The 18,532-nt window shown below is 35.8% G+C and overlaps 2 protein-coding genes and 1 pseudogene across 3 annotated transcripts; 2 read left to right on the top strand and 1 right to left on the bottom strand.

Annotated features, from left to right (window-relative positions):
• The first annotated feature begins 1,639 nt into the window (after window positions 1-1,639).
• Window positions 1,640-6,050, top strand: LOC120342124 (metallophosphoesterase MPPED2 pseudogene; annotated as a pseudogene). The gene is made up of 2 exons (XR_013474919.1): window positions 1,640-2,809; window positions 3,313-6,050. The product of XR_013474919.1 is annotated as a metallophosphoesterase MPPED2 pseudogene (transcript).
• Window positions 6,051-9,051: 3,001 nt separating this feature from the next.
• LOC120342126 (troponin C, body wall muscle-like) lies at window positions 9,052-10,745 on the top strand. Its single transcript, XM_039410819.2, has 6 exons — window positions 9,052-9,177; window positions 9,260-9,284; window positions 9,362-9,502; window positions 9,662-9,834; window positions 10,174-10,273; window positions 10,558-10,745. Exons 1-6 carry the CDS (start codon window positions 9,175-9,177, stop codon window positions 10,602-10,604), a joined length of 489 nt encoding a protein of 162 aa, XP_039266753.1. The 5' UTR covers window positions 9,052-9,174; the 3' UTR covers window positions 10,605-10,745.
• A 592-nt stretch (window positions 10,746-11,337) lies between these two features.
• LOC144420871 (tetraspanin-3-like) lies at window positions 11,338-18,532 on the bottom strand. The gene is made up of 8 exons (XM_078110605.1): window positions 17,903-18,532; window positions 16,417-16,540; window positions 15,559-15,738; window positions 15,115-15,233; window positions 14,687-14,858; window positions 13,551-13,736; window positions 12,859-12,942; window positions 11,338-12,645 (listed from the first exon to the last, which is right to left on the bottom strand). The coding sequence occupies exons 2-8, from the start codon at window positions 16,474-16,476 to the stop codon at window positions 12,562-12,564; spliced, it is 885 nt and encodes a 294-aa protein (XP_077966731.1). The 5' UTR covers window positions 16,477-16,540; window positions 17,903-18,532; the 3' UTR covers window positions 11,338-12,561.

Here is an 18,532-nt window from a genome sequence, read left to right as displayed (position 1 = left end):
AATGAAGGATGAACTTAGAAGTTGATAGAAAAGGTTTCAGCCTTTTTATTAAGAGTATAAAGACATTTGCCAAAACATTTATCTGGAATAGTCTCGTGCTCGACATAGCTTGAATTCAATAAATAAATGTGATATATATAAACAATATTAGTCATATTTCTGTTTCGCGTTAAAAAACGACTTCCCACTTCACGACTTTCGGAAGGTATAGTGTATCCCACATGAACGAAACAATGCAAAGCCTACTTTCTTATTGTTGGTGAAAATATACTGTCTGTGATTTACTGAACCACAAGCATCAACTCTTACGGGAATGAAACTGGAATAACATTTCACTTCTCGCATAAACAAAACAATGCTAAGCACACTGGCTTATTGTTGGTAAAAATAGGCTGTCGATGATTTCCTGAACCACCAGCAACAACTCTTACGTTGAATGAAAATGGAATTTCATATTAAACCCGAATGAAAGTAAGCTTATAACTATCATATAATATAGAGGAACCTTGGTTTTCTGGCCGCTTATCCGAATTTGACAGTGTGATGCAGTAGGCCCTGGACGTTTTTGTGGTATATATAACATTGATATGAACCAGAATTCTTCATATGTAGCCGTCTTCACGTGATTAAACCGGAACCTTCGACGAACAGTTATGTGTGGTATGGTAGATAACAACTCTAGAGTTAGTACATAGACAAGTAAGCGAACGTTGAGATAAAAAGTGAGAGTCACACGATCTCAGCAGAACATGTTCAGCCTATTTTTCGGAAATAAGAGTATCTGTACCCTTATAGCTTATACAATGTAATGTGCTTCATGCTTGGTTTTGAAAATATGAAACTCTAAATTAGCACCACAGGTATCGACATATAGACCACGACTATATTGGAAACTTTCGTATCCGTACCATTTCGTTAAGTTGCGAATGGCCTGAAATCCACCCAAGTCGATATATTGCTGAATAGTCGGCCAAAACTAGCATTCAGACTTGGCACAAACAGGTCTGTCTGCACTGTACGAGATTACTTGCATTTTCAGCCAAGTTGTACTGAATGCCGATTGCCGAGACCTATTTTTGTTGACGTTTGCAATACATAATCTAGTTTTAAATTTTTTACTGTACTAAGCCAAGTGTCGGAGATAAAATCCATTGCGCGATGCAATTTTGGTAATATTTCTCTAAACCTACAATCCTTGACTTATCACAATATTATCCGCTTAATAATGAATGAATACCACGCTAACCCACGCGTCTATTCACGTAATTATATAAGTGCTAGCACTTTCAGTGTATACTGCAGTAGGTAGTAGTAGTCACAGAGATCTTTCCTTCTGATAAAATGAAAGAATAAATAAACAAAAAACGATCTCGATTCATTTAAATTAAACAGCAACGAAAGTATCCATTTGTGATCTATCTAATAACAATGAGTTGCGACATATGAGATGACGTAGTAAGAATGAGTACGCGCTACCGGAAGAAGTGATGCCGACAATGCATGTAAAGCATGTCTGTCTCGTCATATCGGTCGTTTTATCATTGTAACAACGAGTTGCTTTCGCTTGTGAATCAACATCGAAAATACAATGCGTAGAAATCTGGATTGTTTTAATATATTATATTGTCTAAATCTAAACAGTTTTTATCTATTTTAACCTAGATTTTATTTTTCTTAGTTTAATTTTTAAAATGCACTCATTTAGCTTTTTCGGAAGGGAGCGGAGTTTTTACAGGAGGCCACAGACTCCAACAAACAAGCCGAAGCATCATGTGAAACCACGTGAAGAACAACAATCATTACCGCCTGAAACTAGCGGATTAACAGGCACGGTAGGACCGGGAATTATGGCTAGATTTCGCAGACTATTCCATACTATACGTCGCAGTGAAGAGCGATCGGATGTGGCCGATATATTTCAGTATACCCCCTCACAAAATCCAGAAGAATTTTTGGAAAACTTACAAAAAAACACGGGAGATATCGAGTGGGATCGTTTATCGAGATATGAAGTAACATCTGTGCCTCCAGACTCGCCAATTCCTGAAGGACACACCCGATTTGTTTGTATATCATGCACGCATTCAACTCACAGAAGGATGCATGTACCACATGGTGACGTGTTAATTCATTGTGGCGATTTCACAGAAAGGGGATTTATGAAGGAGGTGATAGAATTTAACGATTGGTTGGGCAAGTTACCTCATAAGCATAAGATTGTCATCGCGGGTAATCACGAAATATCATTTGACAAGGAAATAATGGAAAGTTTAAAAAAATCGGAAAATATGAGATTTCGAGTTCACAGAAATATACCAGAAAGTATATGGAGAAGCTGGCAAGCCGTATTGACAAACTGTACGTACTTGGAGGATACGGAAACTTCTATTAATGGAATTAGGATATATGGGTCACCCTGGCAACCCAATTGTGGGAGCTTAGCATTCAACCTGAAACGAGGTAAAGAAATTATGGAGAAGTGGCAAAACATTCCAGAAAACATAGATATTTTATTGACACATGGACCTCCCGCAGGGCGCTTGGATCAAGTAAATAGAGGCACTAGGGCGGGATGCGTCGATCTTTTAAATGAAGTTCAGCTTCGGGTAAAACCAAAATATCACTTATTTGGTCACATACACGATGGGTATGGAATGGAGTCGGACGGCCATACAGTCTATATCAACTGTTCCTCTGTTGATGCATTACGAAACCCGCAACACCCCGCTGTGATATTTGACTTTCCGAATTTAGAAACTGACGTGGCAACAGCTGACACGAAATCTTTACTTTCAGAATCATGAGATAGGTATAATTTATTGACCTATGCTTACAATTTACGTTTTCATATGCATCTGGAATGAGTCTTACTAATTGAATTCATTTACATTTACACACGGCAAAAATGCACTCGTGTTTTTTTTACAACTATTCAAAATATATCGCACAAAAAAAGTTTGAAATTTGACATTTTGAGATAAGTTTTCGACCCAGACATGACACTAAAATTTGACTGCTATGATGAGCGTGCGCGACGAGAAGCTACTTTTAAGTTATTTACAAGCTTTTAGAGTTACAAGCCAACCCACGACTATTAAGGGAGCGTCTTATAATTCACGCCGGGCCTTAGGCAAGTAGTTGAATTAGCTGTAGTTAAATTTCTGTATTTCGAAAGTAATATATGTCCGAAGTAACGTATAAATTCTCAAATAGTGTTTTGACAAATTTATTTATTATTATTAAATTGTGGGAATAGTCATTGATCTGTCAGGCAGACATGTGTTCTGACTTTACAGCCCTCTTTAATTTTAGAACCACGATGGATAAACGACAGGCACGAGCGGAAGATGTGACGTAAGCGGTGTATGAAAGGCATGAATGACTTACGGCATCTTGATCATCCCACAATAAAGAACTATGACCTCATTTGCTAATAGATATGACTCACCCAATGCTATACATGTAGAGAAAGTGAATGTCTTGTATAATATTCACATAAAGTCCAAATCTTTTACTTCTGATCTCTAACGCGATTAGATGACGAAAATCTTCCAGATAATATTTTCAATTCATATCGCCAAATGATATCACCATCTTATGCTTATTTTGCCGTTTTAATCTTTATGACTTTTAATTTTTACCACTTTTGAAAGCGATATGAAAATCAAAATAAAATTTAGTTTTTGGCCAACTTATTACCGCGTACAAAGATTTTTTATCACGATTACCATAGTTCCAAACGCTGACAATTGTATCCGTAGACAAGGCCTGAATACTTTCGGTAACGTAGTATGTGTACCAGGTTAGGGTTAGGCCATAATTTTATTCCAATTTTGCTTATTTTAGCTATATTACGAGTTCGGGGACTACCAAGGTGACTATCTGTAGTATTTGTACCTGAAATTATGGCCCCCTGGCACACAAACTACGTTCCGGTGTCCTCCATCAAACTACACAAACTACGTTCCGGTGTCCTCACCTACGTTTCCACTCGTGAGAATTTTTACCCTCGCATATTTTGCACTCGTGGACGTGTGCAGCAATGTATATCTAAACCCATGGAATTTCAATTCACGTACATTTGCACCCATAGAGACTTGCATCCGCGAACATATAAACATAGGTTAGCGAAAATAGCAAACGCTCTCGACTCGACCAAGGCAAAATTTACATGGAGCGAGTTAACTTTAATACACTTTTGCTTGCGTGAGCTGGTACTCCATAATATTGTCGCGAGATGTTTTAACCTGTCCAGAATTGGGAGTCCAACTAATTCACGAGCATGAAATGAAACTTTCGTGAAACGCAAACATTCGTGTATGAAAATGACCCTGATGCAAATGGATGCAAGCGCAAATGGGCATAAATGCATGCATATCCATGGGTGCAAATGTTTGCTAGCACAGATATATGTATGCGCAAATGTCAATTGGTGCAATTGTCCACGGGTCCAATGAACGCGAAAGCAAATGTATACGGGTGCAAATGTCCATGGGCCAAACGTCGTTTGGTGCAATTTGTAAGCGGTGTGAATGTAGTTTACGGGTGCAAATGCACGTAGATGCAAAGATAATGCAATTGTTTCAAACTCGTTGCAGTTAGTTTATGGATTGGTTTCGTTGACTAATTATTATATATGTTGCAAAATGCTATTCAATAAAAAACCGCGACTTAAGCATTCGATATTCGGCTCCCCGGATGCAAAATGGGTTTCAGACCAGGTACTGGTCCACTAGAGCAGTGTCGGTCTACTAATTATGCAAAATTACCCATAGTTCATACAACTCATAGAATAGCTCAGTTTTGTGTTGCTTCGCGCCAGTGGCGCAGCCAGGGGTGGGGGCTCGAACCCCCTCCCCCCTTTTGAATTTTCCGAAAAGTGAAAAAGTTGCCGATAACACGTTCAATTGCCTTCTGCTGAAATCGCCGTTCGTTTTCATCAACGCGGCATGTTATTTATTCCGTGAACGCCCTTTACATGGTGTTTATTCTCTTTAAATCACAAATTTGTGCCGCGGGAACAATGGTAACTATTTTATTTTTGTACCCGCACGGAAATGTGAAAACTGAAAAAGCGTGCAATTGCCTTCTGCTAAAATCGCCCATGTTTTCATCAGCGTGTTATTCGGGCCGTAAACGCCCTTACCTCGGTTTTTATTCTTTCTAAATCATAAATTTGTGCCACGATAAACATGATAATTATTTTATTTTTGTACTTTGCACGGAATTGTGAATTCGTGAGTTATTATACGTTCATCGGTGGCGAGGTTCTAAAGACAAAAGAAGGAGTAAAACCGCGATCTAAATTTGATTGAAAAGCGGCATTATAAAATACTGAAAATAAAACCGTAAACAATATGAGTTTTGTTGAGTCCCGCGACAGTCTAAAAACGCTTTTCTAGTCGCAAAATCGCAAAATTTCGTGTGCCTATGGCGCACATCATGTTTGGTCGCCGTTTAGGAACATACCGTCACTAAAATCGAAACACGGTTAATTGTGGGTGGGATTTGCCTTTTATCCATTACTTTAAAATTGTCGTAGAAAATTTTTGTGTTATCATTAAACAAGGTTGAAAACGCGATTTTTTTCCCGGTTTGTGATGATATATAAGATAATTAACCCGAAGTATATCCATCAATTTTTATTGTACTGAAATAAATTTTACTCCATGAGAATTCACAGCAGATTTACGGATTTTTCAGGAGGTTTTATCTTTAAAAATAATCGGAGTGTCAGCATTGCGATTGAACGGAGTCAATGTTACAAGCACATCTCAAATTTGTCGAATTTGCAGAATAGAAAAAATACGGATCAAAACAATATATGATAGGCGACGGGCAGTTACCACAAATTTTTATTTTTATGTCGGCAAATGGCCGAGGTATTTTAAAATTGTGAATTGTAAAAAATTGTTTTGTTTTGTCGACGCAAACGCTGGTTAAATTGAAGACAATTAAATTAATAAAGCAAGACATTTTAAATATGCCCTTATCGGTCACGAATTGATCACTTTGCACAACAGAAAAATCATTTTTCGCTGTAAACGTCGGCTCTTTTAACAAGTGGCGTAATCGCGGCGATGAATATGTATTTTTGATTTAACCATATACTTCATACGCATTTTCATTGTACGAAATAAAATTGTACTTTTCGGGATTTTATATCAGTTGTTGAGATTTTTCTAACGGCGATACTGAGTTGGCAAGATTCCAAAAATACGTATTAAAATTAAATACACCGTTTATCCTCATATTTTTATGTCCACCGATTCCGTGGCATTTCAGAGAACTAATGTTTTAATTTTGACGTAAGAAGAAGCAACCGCGAGTTACATTGGACACAATTAAACTAATATATAAAGACATTTTAGAATTTTGTAGTTGTCAGAGATTGAATATTTCACACGACAAGAATAATCATTATACGCTGAAAAGACGTCCCTTTAACGAGCGCGTAATTCGAAGACTGTTACAGACCGCAATGGGAATTTATGATTATGAACCCCCCCCCTTTTGAAAATCCTGGCTGCGCGCCTGCTTCGCGCAGATATAAGTTTAGCGGACATGCCTATGACTGTTACATTGTGGGGGTGGATGTCCCTATCTGCGTGTCCTTAATTCCGTATTATTAGCGGAGTAAACTCCAATCTGAACTCATCAGAGGTCAATGAGCACACAATAGATTGTAATGCCAATGTTCGCATTTCAAACAGATATTTTTTTGTATAATGACGTAATATGACGCTTACTCGTGCCTTTTGCTCCGAACAAGACTAGATAAAAGCGGCCACTGGTATCCAACAATATCTTATAAAGAATTTCTCTAAAGACTTACTTCGCTGTCGAAGTTATCCAAGGTATACAAGCGCGCATTTTTATCTATCTCGGTTGGTTCATTTGGTGGAAGGATTTTTGATAGCAAGGCAGGAAAATCGTTCAAGAATAGAGTAAAATGGTGATGGAAAAGGCTTAAGAATTTATGTCTAACTGCAAATGCCGCAAAGGTGCATTTGAAAAAAAAATGTTGAACATTTTTTTTTGTAAGGAGTGCTATAGATATATCAAGTAATGCAATAAAGGTCAATGACTCAATGTTCAATTTCGAGAGGAAAAAGAGTGGCAACCAGCTGTAACGATGCGTCTACCGATGGTAGAACGCTGATGCGACATCAGCACCACTTGGGTAAAACAAACGAACAATTCCTACCTTAGGTTAGCACTAATGTAAGTCCGGGTGTTTCCAGATCTTCTAATGAATGAAAAGTGCAGAGGCGTTTTCATGCCACATCCCAGATAACATGGTCTGGCGACCAACAGAGGATCTACAGTGTACAGCTATTTCGTCGGGCCTTCGATGGCGCCCGACGACGGACCGATTACGGTTGTCGGCGTCGAGGACCGCAAAATTATTTTTGCATTGTTCGCGGTTCACATTGGCGCAAGTAATAGGTGAACATCGTAATATAAAACAAAACGAACACCTTTAACGTTTCATCGATATTTTTCATCGATTAATCTTTGTATGTCAGCATTTAGTACTAGAGTTCAGTCTCTTCATAACGTGGAAAGTGCGTTCGCAAATGTAAGTGCTTTCAAACATCGGTAAGCAAAATCCAGAGCAGTCTTATATACAAACAAATTCTCGACACTTTCAATTTCATTTTAATCTAATTGAAACACATCAAACAGCAAAATCTCAACTTACAATTTTATTAAAAGATTTGAGTTTGGTTGGATGAGTACAGCATTTTAGTTTTTTGGCAACGACACAGATTGCAGACATATCAAGCATAGCCAGTTAAAAATCTATTGGAATTGGTAAGCTTTCTTTTCAAACTGATGTGTACAAAATAACTTACAAATCACTGCAGATTGATTTATTACTAAATTTTGCCAAATGTAAGGTATTGGTGGGTAATTACTAACTTTCTGACATATAGGCAACATATTGTGTTACTGTTTAGGCTGGTTGCAAAAGACAATCCGACAGGGAGTATATTGATTGGCCAAAACAGCTATCAGTAGGCAAAGCCGACTTAGACTTCGCTGATGATCTTGTCTCAGCTAGCAATAAAACTAGTCAATTTAATAACGCAAGTGATGTAATAATATGTCAAAAGATTTCCCTGGTTATTTTCATGACGAAACAACGCCCAATGATATTTGTTATAAATCCCCAGCAAATGTGACGTGGGCCACATGTACTGATGCTGCGGGCCACATGTGGGCCTGGGTTTGGATAAACCTGGCCCAACTCATTCACTTTTTATGGCGTAGTAAATATTTCTTTGTCATGCATTAAATAATCAGAACTGAGATGGAAACAGTCATACCATTCGCAGTTATCATTATCGAGCTTGCTCACCTTGCATTTTTTTTAATTGTGACCAGCGACGCTATGGCGGTATCAGTTTGTTACACATATCAACTACCATAAACACCGAAATGTCTGTTGCCAGAGTGCAACAGATTTCTAAGTTTGTTACCCGACTGAAGAACAAATTCCTCATCTCGCATTCCACCAGTTATTAAATTGCTGGGCTCATTTAACCGAACTGAAATATTTTACTAAAATTATGAGTTGAGATTTTGCTGTTTGATGTATTTTAATTAGATTAAATGGAAATTAAAAGTGTCGGGGATTTATTCGTTCGGTGTCTGTCAGCTATACGAAAAGTTTGGATAACATCGCTATTTAAATAGCGTCTGCACGATACCCAGTAACAGTATGAGAGCTGGAAAATTAGTAGACTCGCGTCAGAGGAAAAGAAATGACTTGGCGATTCGGACCCAATAACAATTTGTTAACATGGGTGCTTTATTTCATGACTATTTTTTGATACTAACCACCGGGACCGACGCGCCGCAGCATTGAAATTTGAGCTTATCTGATATTTGGAATGATTCGTACGCGGGTGTTGAAATACACAAACCGATCGTTTACATATATTGCCGGTTGCCTTTAGACTATCGCAATATTGCAAATCGATCAACAGGTACTCAGAAGGTGACATGGAATGGTTATAAACATATTAGCAATTGGCACCTATTGTGGAGAACACATCATCACCTTCAATCGCGTCGCCCTATAAAAATCGCGAGTAGCTTTCAAAAATTATTCAGTCTGATACATCTTTACCAACGAAACAACAAAGATACAACAAACGCGTAAAAATGGTAAGATTAGCACATACTAAGATATTTGAATAATAACTATCGTTAATGTCAATCTAACATGTTTTTTCCGTTCAATTGACAGGCACTCACACAGGAACTAAGAGACGGTAAGTTTCTTAGACAATTATTTCATCGAGTTTCAAATAGAGAATGTCAATTCCTAATTATTTGTTTTGATTTTCAGAATTCACTGCCGCTTTCGAGCTTTTCACAACTGAATCGGACGGTTTTCTCGATGACGAGGGATTAGGAAAAGTTTTGCGTATGCTTGGACAAGATCCAATGGATGATGAACTTTCAGAAATTATTAAAGATAATGGAAGTGGTGCGCCTATTTTGTATTCGACTTTGCATATGAATAATATCAACTTTTGTAGCAAGACCTCTTAAAAGACGATGTGCATTCTAGAGACCCGTAGGAAATTTTTGCACATATATTTATATATATATATAAGCAACGACCGAATTTTCGTTTCGTCTACAGGCGGTACCATGTGTCTTGAAGATTTTCTAGGATATATGACTCGCCAACTATCCGGACAAATTCAAGATAAAAGGGAGGAAGATTTATCTAAAGAATTTAAAAAGTTATTGCAAGAATCTTTTCGCTGGTACGACAAAAATGGGGATGGTTTTTTGACAAAAGAGGAATTGACAGTAAGTCGCTAATCACTTTGTAGAATAGAATTTCTAGAAAACTTCATAGATGACGCTGAAATTTTCTCCCATTGATTTTCGTCAGTTTACTCTCAGCGTCTTGAAATTCATTTGCTCTATACTGACTGAGTTCGACTAATTGATTAAATTGACTTCTTCCCATTAATCAAATTTTGTTAATCGACAAATGAATTGACAAATTGAACGGAGAAAATTTATAAAATAGTTTTTCACAATTAATGCTCAGGCAAATAGCAAGATGACTCGCTCATTCGCTATTGATCACAGGGTTAGCACTACATGGCCTCTTGCCTAAAATTTAGTAAATTTATTCTTTAGGCAGCTCTGAACGCAACAGGAGAAAAAGTTTTCGAATGGGAAGTAGATGAATTCTTGAACAACGCCGATGATAACAAAGACAACGCGCTTGATTTCGATGGTAAGTCTGATCCGATAGTTCATACATTTGAAAACAAATAACTGGCTAACTAATCTTATACCCGACATGGGCTGGTAACTGGACGAGAGGCTGTTGTTCGCCATATCATTGAGCCATCTTATCGGTTTTCCTCTCCCCGGGACTACGTAAATCTGAGTTAAAGCGAGATACTAGCACTTTCAAACTTGAAAAACAACGAAACTTCTTATTACTCATGTTTTCTAATCTTACATTTTCAATCCGCGAGTCCGATCAACTTTTTAACACCTTCACAAAATTTTCAGAATGGATTTTGCTCATGAAAGACTTGGAAGGACAAGTTGATTATTGATGATGGCGCACTTCCTTTTTATGGTTTTCTACGAAAAACAGCCGCAATCAAGAGCTGGCTTTAAGATCTGGATCACTTTACTATTTATCTTATGAAATTTATTTTAATCATTCTGAAATAAAAATGAAATTGTTAAAGCCACTGGCCGTTTGATTGATGATAGTAGCCTACGCAAAAACAGATGTCTGATCACAGCAAAAGCCTTTCGGCGAGGTCGACCGAGGCAATAGGTGAATCCAATACCCGTTCCATTAATCCCTGGTATTGCGGCATTGCATCGAAGTGAATCATAGTTAATTAAACATGAGCCCATCAAATGAAACCCATCGCATAGAAATGGATCGCGTCAACCGGCAATTATGACAGAGTGAGAATTTTTTCATCGGGAACCGACAAGAAACAGCAATGCGCGCGGTAATTACCCGCCGAACATCTGAGTAGTTAATTCTCTCAGATACATAGACTTATTTGTGCATATTCACCACCAATCGCACACTGGCGAATCACGGATACGATTCAAAGCTTGTTCCTCAAAATTCTTCGCCTGATCCACCCACAAACGGGTGAAACAAAGAAGAACGCAATACTTCAGAATCATTGTGCCGACATAATTTTTGAAGAAGTAAGTCTCTAGTACACGCTGGAAATTTCGTACATACAAGGGGAATTTTAGGCATGGCCATTCTGTTCAGATAAATCTTCCAAGCATCCAAAAGTTCAAGGGAGAAACCAGTACAGTGAAAATGCATTTAATATTCACACTTCAAATCAATCCGAATGAAAAATATATTCACGCACTTAACGATTGACATAGCAACACAAACTAGTTGCGAAAACAAATTGCAGTTGCTTCAAAATAGTTATGAAGTCTCGGTTACGTCCAGGTTACATGCGTCATCTATTGGAAATTTCTGCAACAACATTTTCTATAGCAATCAAAGACACTTTAACGCTCAAATAGAGTTCATAATTCATACGGACCGATCTACCGGTGTTTTGTTAAAAAGCAATGGATTGGGTCCTGCATTGTAAAGATGTAAAAGACGCTTGTCCATTTAGTCCGTTTTCACAAGCACACAGAGAGAGATCTTAAAAACTGAATTAAATCATCCAAAAATCAACGCGGTGCTTCATATGGTAGTAGAAAAGTAGTTATCATAAAATACCGACATCTTATTTAAATAAACTTATTTCTGATTGCAAATTTCGTCAAACCGAAACCTTTCAATGTGTGATTTGGCCCTAAATACAATGCCAACGAAAGAACATGTGATGCTAATTTTATGCAAGGTCTTTTATGCAGAGAAATTGGAACGATCCCAGTCAAGAGCTAGGTCAAGAAGAATTTTACCAAACATAGGTTTGGAAATCTATGTTTAGCAGTGCAGAAGACCTAATAAAAACAACATGATGTGGCTGTAAATTCTTGCAACAAAGAATATGTAATAAAGAGATGATGTTAAGTCTACTACTTCATAAACAAATCCTTGCGGTTCTATTACAAATTCTGGTGGAAGTCATACATCAATTTTTTGCATTCTACCTAAGAATTTTACGAGAAACAATATAAATATGTACATTATATATAAGAACAAAATATTGAAGTTTACATCCATCATCAGTTTACACTCGAAACGAGACATTTGCAATATAAGTGACCATCCATCCCTAATGAAGTTTGTATGAAGTAATAGGTGACCGTACATTTGAACCCCCATACATTTGAACCTATGTGTATATCCGCGGGTTCAATCTATATGCGGGTGCTAAAACATATGGGTTAGGGTTAGTATGGGTTTAAATATACGTAAAACAAATAAAATTTCCATAGGTGCAATTGTTGTGGGTCCAAATGCACGTGGGTTCAAATGTAATGGAACCGAAGTAAAATTGAAGTTTTTTTCTTAAAGAAAAAGATGTGGTTAATCCACAGTCCTCAAATTGAACATATTCCAAACTATGCGATGATGCTGGAATAATTGAATCCATCAGATCTTCTCTTTCTACACATCAGATATACGGACGAGCAAAAGCCGAGGAACTATAGAACAAAATTATTTCATTAGATACGACGGTGATATATGCAAATTCGGAATGTCAGAAAACTAGCGAAGCTGTGGGATACTAAGGGAAATTAGACTTTAGTTTCAGACAGTTAATAACCTCAATTCTCAACACATAAAGTGCAAGTAGGATACTGTATACCACTATGTAGGAAAATTTTAAGCATGAAGTTAATCATAAAGTAACATACCACCAGGATACAGAAGGCAACGGCAGTCCATTCCAGGAATTTGTACACAAAACTCACAACAACATCAACTTCGTGCTTGCAATTCTAAAAATAATGATTACATTTTCAAGTTGAAATTTTATTAGAAAATAATCAAAAACTACTATACAACAACGATGTGAAATTTTTTAAAAAGTACACCCAAAGAGCAATATGAAACCAATTTTTGTTGTATTGAGGTAACAAAGCATCCATTATTCATTATCAATCAACTTTAATTATAACGAATATATCCCCAAAATGCAACACTCTGTAAACGAGTTCACTAAAAAAGGAACAAATTTGAAAGAAATTACTATTCTGAAATAAAAACTGATGTAAGCTTTTCTTAATTAAACAAATTAGATATACAACAAAACAAGAGACATAAAAGATATAAATATATATATAAGATTTTTTCTTATTTCAGATGATATTTTTAGTAAAAAGAAATGTTTATTGATCGATAATTCCTATTTTCCATATATATTATTTATAATATAGATTTATCCATGAAATAGTACCGGTAGGTAATCTTACAGTCTCAACGCATCTCAGATTAGATAGAATGTTCAATTTGCTCCATTATATGGAAGTGTTTGAAGATTTCATCAATATGTAGCAAATATGAAACAAATTTAACAATAGCCTAATCCACAAATAAAATTGTATACTTGAGTATAGATTCGTGGATCCTTCATATCCATCGTGTGATTTGAAGTCGGACAAGTTCTGTTCATGGCATCAGCAGCTGTATGGTTGCAGCAAGAGTAGGGAACCTTATTTTTGTGGTTAGGAAGACTGCTCCAGTAGTCAAAATGGTTCCAGTCTGTGTAGTTGTACCATCCGCAACAATGAAGCTGGGAGAATCAAAATATAAATAAAATAGATCAATTTGTTGAAAAAACTGCTGTCTCAAATATGCATTAAACTTGATTTTGTGATAATTTACCTTTAATGAAGCTTGAATTGGATGTATACAAATATATACAAGTCAAGACATTGTTAACTGCATTTATTCATATCTTTTTAATAGCAATATTAGCCAGTTATACAGCTACATTGTTGGGTATAGCAAAACCAGTACAAGCGCCCACAACACTTCATAAACCTAAGTTATGAATTGAGAAGTTGGAATCTTTAGCTAGCTTAAGCTGAGGTATACAACAAATAAATTTTTTGTGAAACAATAAGAGGGTCAGTCATTGAGAAAAACAAAAAGACAAGATAGGTATTCATTTAAAATAGTTTGATGGAACTACACCAACGTTTTTGTTTTAACACCCACTACATGCTTAACAGGAAGCTACCATAATCAAAGGTCTTGTGACTTTAAATTGTCATTATAGTCATGTGACGCTGACTCAATGTTTGCACAATAGATTTTTTGGAACTTACAAGGTATAAAGTAAATATCAACAGTTAACACTTCAAAATAAGTAGCTATTAAAAGTTTTTAAAACGAAACATATGTTAATGGGGATGCAAATTTATTGAAGCATAAAATTGCTAAGGAATTCAAATGGATCATACATAACTAAGCAACCAGCCATGAAACTGCTAATGTATAACATATTGTTCTCTCATTATCACATGTTTGGCATAAAAAATATTGATATTTTATTATTGCTACTATTGGAACTTACCATTAAGATGATGGATATAATGTAGGCCCCTAGTTCCCTAGTAAACTTTCGAAGAACAATGCAGCTAAATGTACATAATATTTGTCAAAATAATTGAATAAATTAAAATAAAAACACTTTTAATATTCTCTATATAATCACAAATATCAATACTCATTACTCACGCTCTTCTGTATAGAGTCGATAAAAGCAGTTGAATTGGTTTGTCCAGTCGGTGCTACGGTGGTCGGTATAGTGGTGGCAGGTGCCGCAGTTGTTGACATATTTCCAGTGGTGTTCGTACCACCAATTTCAACTGTTTGATCTTCAGTGGAAGTCAGATTGGGACTGTCATAACTAAATATAAATAGATCCAGTGAGTTTGGTCTTATTAGAAGTATTAGAAGTAAGTACTAGAAAAATGAGTATTAGAATAGTACTTTTCACCAAATTTTTTTAACCAGTGGAAAGGATGATTTTGTACACAATCTAGACTTAAATTAATATATACCCACAAGGCCACCAACTGTAGATATATCGTATATCTGAAGTGGTTTAAAATTCACATAGGTACATTCCCTACCGCAACAGAATTTATATTAGTACAACTTACTGGTGAAATTGCTTCAGTACAAAGGTATCAGTGCTATTCATTGCATCATCTTCTTTCACGAATAATGTAGCAGAAACAAATACAAGAAGAACCATGGTCCCAGTCACAACAAAAACAAACTGAAAACGATATGCTAAGGTTACGGTAAACATATAATAATTTTTTTTCATAAGCTAGCTAAGATTTACAAATAATATTCTAAAATCTCAATCAACATTAGACAGGGTCTATGATAGACAGTCAAATAAAATAATGTACAGATGGTGGAAGGAAGACAGACAATCATATACTAATATGATGCAAATGTCAGGATATGCATAATGAAATAATAATTATGATTGCAAATTCTTTATTTATATATTTTTCCATTAATAATACTCTTTATTAAAAAAAAAATTATATTCAACAACATCTATAAAATAACTAAAACTAAATTGAACTTACTATTCCCAGAAAAACTTTTTTCTCTGAAAATGCTCCAATCATACCAGCGAGACCACATAAAAACAGAAGAGTTGCAATTGCGAACACAATATATGCGGGTTTGTAATCCACATCACCCAAAACTCCATCAGTACTGACCAAATAAGCAACCCCAGCATATATAAAGAAGGCAGTCCCAAGCTGAAACATTAAATATATATTACCATTATAATATTAATATCAAGGAGCACTTATGAATTTGTGTAAACTTGCTTATAAAGCACAGTGCCATGACATACAATGCAAACTTCGATCTAATTACTAACAGAAAAGACAGGAATTTTGAATCTAAAACATATGATTTGATATTGAATGAGTAAATAAAAAGGCAATCATCAACATTATTCGCTTATAAATAAAACATATATCTTCAAATGTTTTTTTTTGTTATGACACAACACAAACTATAGTAAAACATTTCATGTCTCACAAAGATCTGATGGTGATCAGTAATTTGCCATTTGAATCGAAAAATTGTTCATACTAACAGCCTATTACAGTTAGCTTAAAGCTGGGGTACATATTACAGACCAAAACTTCATGCTTGACTTCCAGTGAAATGAGGAATTAATAGTAATTTCTATTGTGGTGCGAAGCATAGAATAAATATATGTGATGCGTGTTCAATTTATAAGCAACAACACTTTTCGTTAAGTGGAATGGAAAAAAAATTTTCATACATACCGGTAATAAAGCTAACAATCAATGAAAGTGGATCGAACATACGCTAATTTGATATGGCAGGCAAAAGCCACTTTTCTACCTTATAAATACAAAAACCGTTTTCTGTTAATTAAATAACTAATTAGTAATACATACCCAAAATATCAGATTGATGACTATAATTATAAACTTCGAAGTACAAGAACAGACACCCATCTTGCTGTATAACTAGCAATATTTCCCTGTTATTGCTGGCTGTAAATTTGCTAAATTAAAGTACCTAAATAAAAACAGAGACTAACTTTAATAAAAACTATATCATTAAAAGGTCGCTAAAGTATTGATCGCACAAAACACTAAAAAGCAATATTCAAATATGTGAACAAGGAAATACCATACTGCCATAAGGCCTGAATGCACAGAGTTTGCTGGAAATCAAACGGACGAACAAATGATTAATGTGGAGGCAATTGAGTAATAAAATATAAAAAAGTCCTTCGCAATTAAAATAAAAAGCAAAATTTTTTATGAAATAGGCTACCGATTTCATTGATCTCAAGAGTCAATTAGAAAAAAATAAAGAAGTAATAATAACTTCCTCTTTAAGATTGAGATTTTGAAGACTGGGAATATACGAATGTTTTGTTTGAATAATGTTTCACCATAAATCGACTAGCTGATAAAAGACATATTATTAACTTACAAATTCATATAGAACATATCAGTGCATCAGAAGGTAAAAGTGACTTATGTTTGAAAGATGAAACTTTCAGAGTAATTTGAATTCAAATTCATTATTACAAATGAGTATAATATAATAACATATACTAGAAAAACGCTGTTGAGTTATCACTACTGCACTAAAATGACATCAGTGGCATCATGCAGGCAAAGAGAAGATTAGACAAACCATAAAATTATGGTATTCAAGGATAATGCTTTGGGTGAATGCGTACAGATGTAAACAGGTGTCATTGCTAAAAGCTTTACTACTGTAGTATGATCACATTTTCAACAAAATTTTGACAAAAGAATGCATGAGAAGTGGTATTGGAATGATGGTTAATGAAAAAACATTTCCAAACTCTGTGTATGGGCTATTTTTTGATCCTGTTTGCTAATCTTTGGAAAAGGAAGGTACAGGCAAAATGCTGTAATGTTTAAAATGGACACATCAACAAAAATACCTAACGCTGGAACAAAAAATATCTGGCGGTTATCGCTGTATTAACAAAATTGTCTAAAAATGGTTGACTATATACAGATAAATTATACTGCTGCTACAGTCAGACAGTGATGAATGACAAAAATAAATTGACTGATCCAACATGATCAGATACTTCAAAACTTTCTAAATTGTGTTCATTTCGTTCCAGGACCATAATCAACATAACAGACAATAATATGGTACTTAGTAAACAAAAAAGATACAGTAGCTAGCGGCGACGAGCGTATTCCTAACGCTCAGTACAGTAGTAGTCATACCCGCCAGGGTCGTTATGAAATGGCTATGTCCCTACTGAAATGACTATGTCCGCTATGTGACGTCTAAAATGGCTATGTCCTTCCTGAAATCGCAATCCCGATATAGTCCTACTAAAATGGCTATGTCTCTACTAAAATGGCTATGTTGATGGTGTACCGTAATCGCGCTGATCCAACGTGCATGTTTGTAATTGCAGATTATCTTTTTGACCAACATTGGCAAGTGTTATGTCTCTTCTAAAATCGCCATCCCGTTATGCCCCTGCTAAAATAAAGATTTCCTTTATTTCCCTACTAAAATGGCTTATCTACTTATTTTAATCATACTGTCATACGGAAGAACGGAACACTTTTATATTGCTCGACTGCCTCCCTATTAAAGCAACCTAGCACAACTGGAAAAAATAAACTTGACTTGACAACTACAACGTTGGTTACTAACTTACGGGTACCGGTATCCGACGGCGTTGAATTTAAATATCATGAATATAGGAAAAAAACCTAAAATTAAAACATACAGAATCGTGCTAAATGTCAAAAGGTAACAAACCAAAATAAGTTATATACTGATATAACGTTACGATGCCGCCCCGGCACCAGTACAGCATCATCGCCATCAAGGCGATACCGTACCGGTACCTCTGTGAAGCTAGCAGCAAAACACGAAATTGCCTCCCTATTGCTTGTCCGTCCGTCTTTTCAGCGAATTCGGTGCTCGGTGCTAGAATACTTTGTGAAATTGATTGGTTTTCCTATTTTACGCCCCAATAAAAATGAACGCATCCTA

This window comes from Styela clava, chromosome 3 (genome assembly GCF_964204865.1).
Source record: "Styela clava chromosome 3, kaStyClav1.hap1.2, whole genome shotgun sequence".
In the NCBI taxonomy this organism is placed as follows: Eukaryota; Metazoa; Chordata; class Ascidiacea; order Stolidobranchia; family Styelidae; genus Styela; species Styela clava.
Note: the sequence above shows the minus strand (reverse complement) of the source record. Positions and strands in the feature narration are given on the sequence as shown.

What these genes read in the sequence shown, in the direction of transcription:
- LOC120342126 (XM_039410819.2), top strand. An exon ending in CACACAGGAACTAAGAGACG is followed by an intron (nt 9,285 to 9,361) that starts GTAAGTTTCTTA and finishes TTTGATTTTCAG; the next exon opens with AATTCACTGCCGCTTTCGAG. An exon ending in TATTAAAGATAATGGAAGTG is followed by an intron (nt 9,503 to 9,661) that starts GTGCGCCTATTT and finishes TTTCGTCTACAG; the next exon opens with GCGGTACCATGTGTCTTGAA.
- LOC144420871 (XM_078110605.1), bottom strand. Translation starts at nt 16,476, where the DNA reads ATGGGTGTCTGTTCTTGTACTTCGAAGTTTATAATTATAGTCATCAAT. An exon ending in TCGACTCTATACAGAAGAGC is followed by an intron (nt 13,737 to 14,686) that starts GTGAGTAATGAG and finishes TGATTCTCCCAG; the next exon opens with CTTCATTGTTGCGGATGGTA. An exon ending in TTGCCTTCTGTATCCTGGTG is followed by an intron (nt 12,646 to 12,858) that starts GTATGTTACTTT and finishes TTTGTTCTATAG; the next exon opens with TTCCTCGGCTTTTGCTCGTC.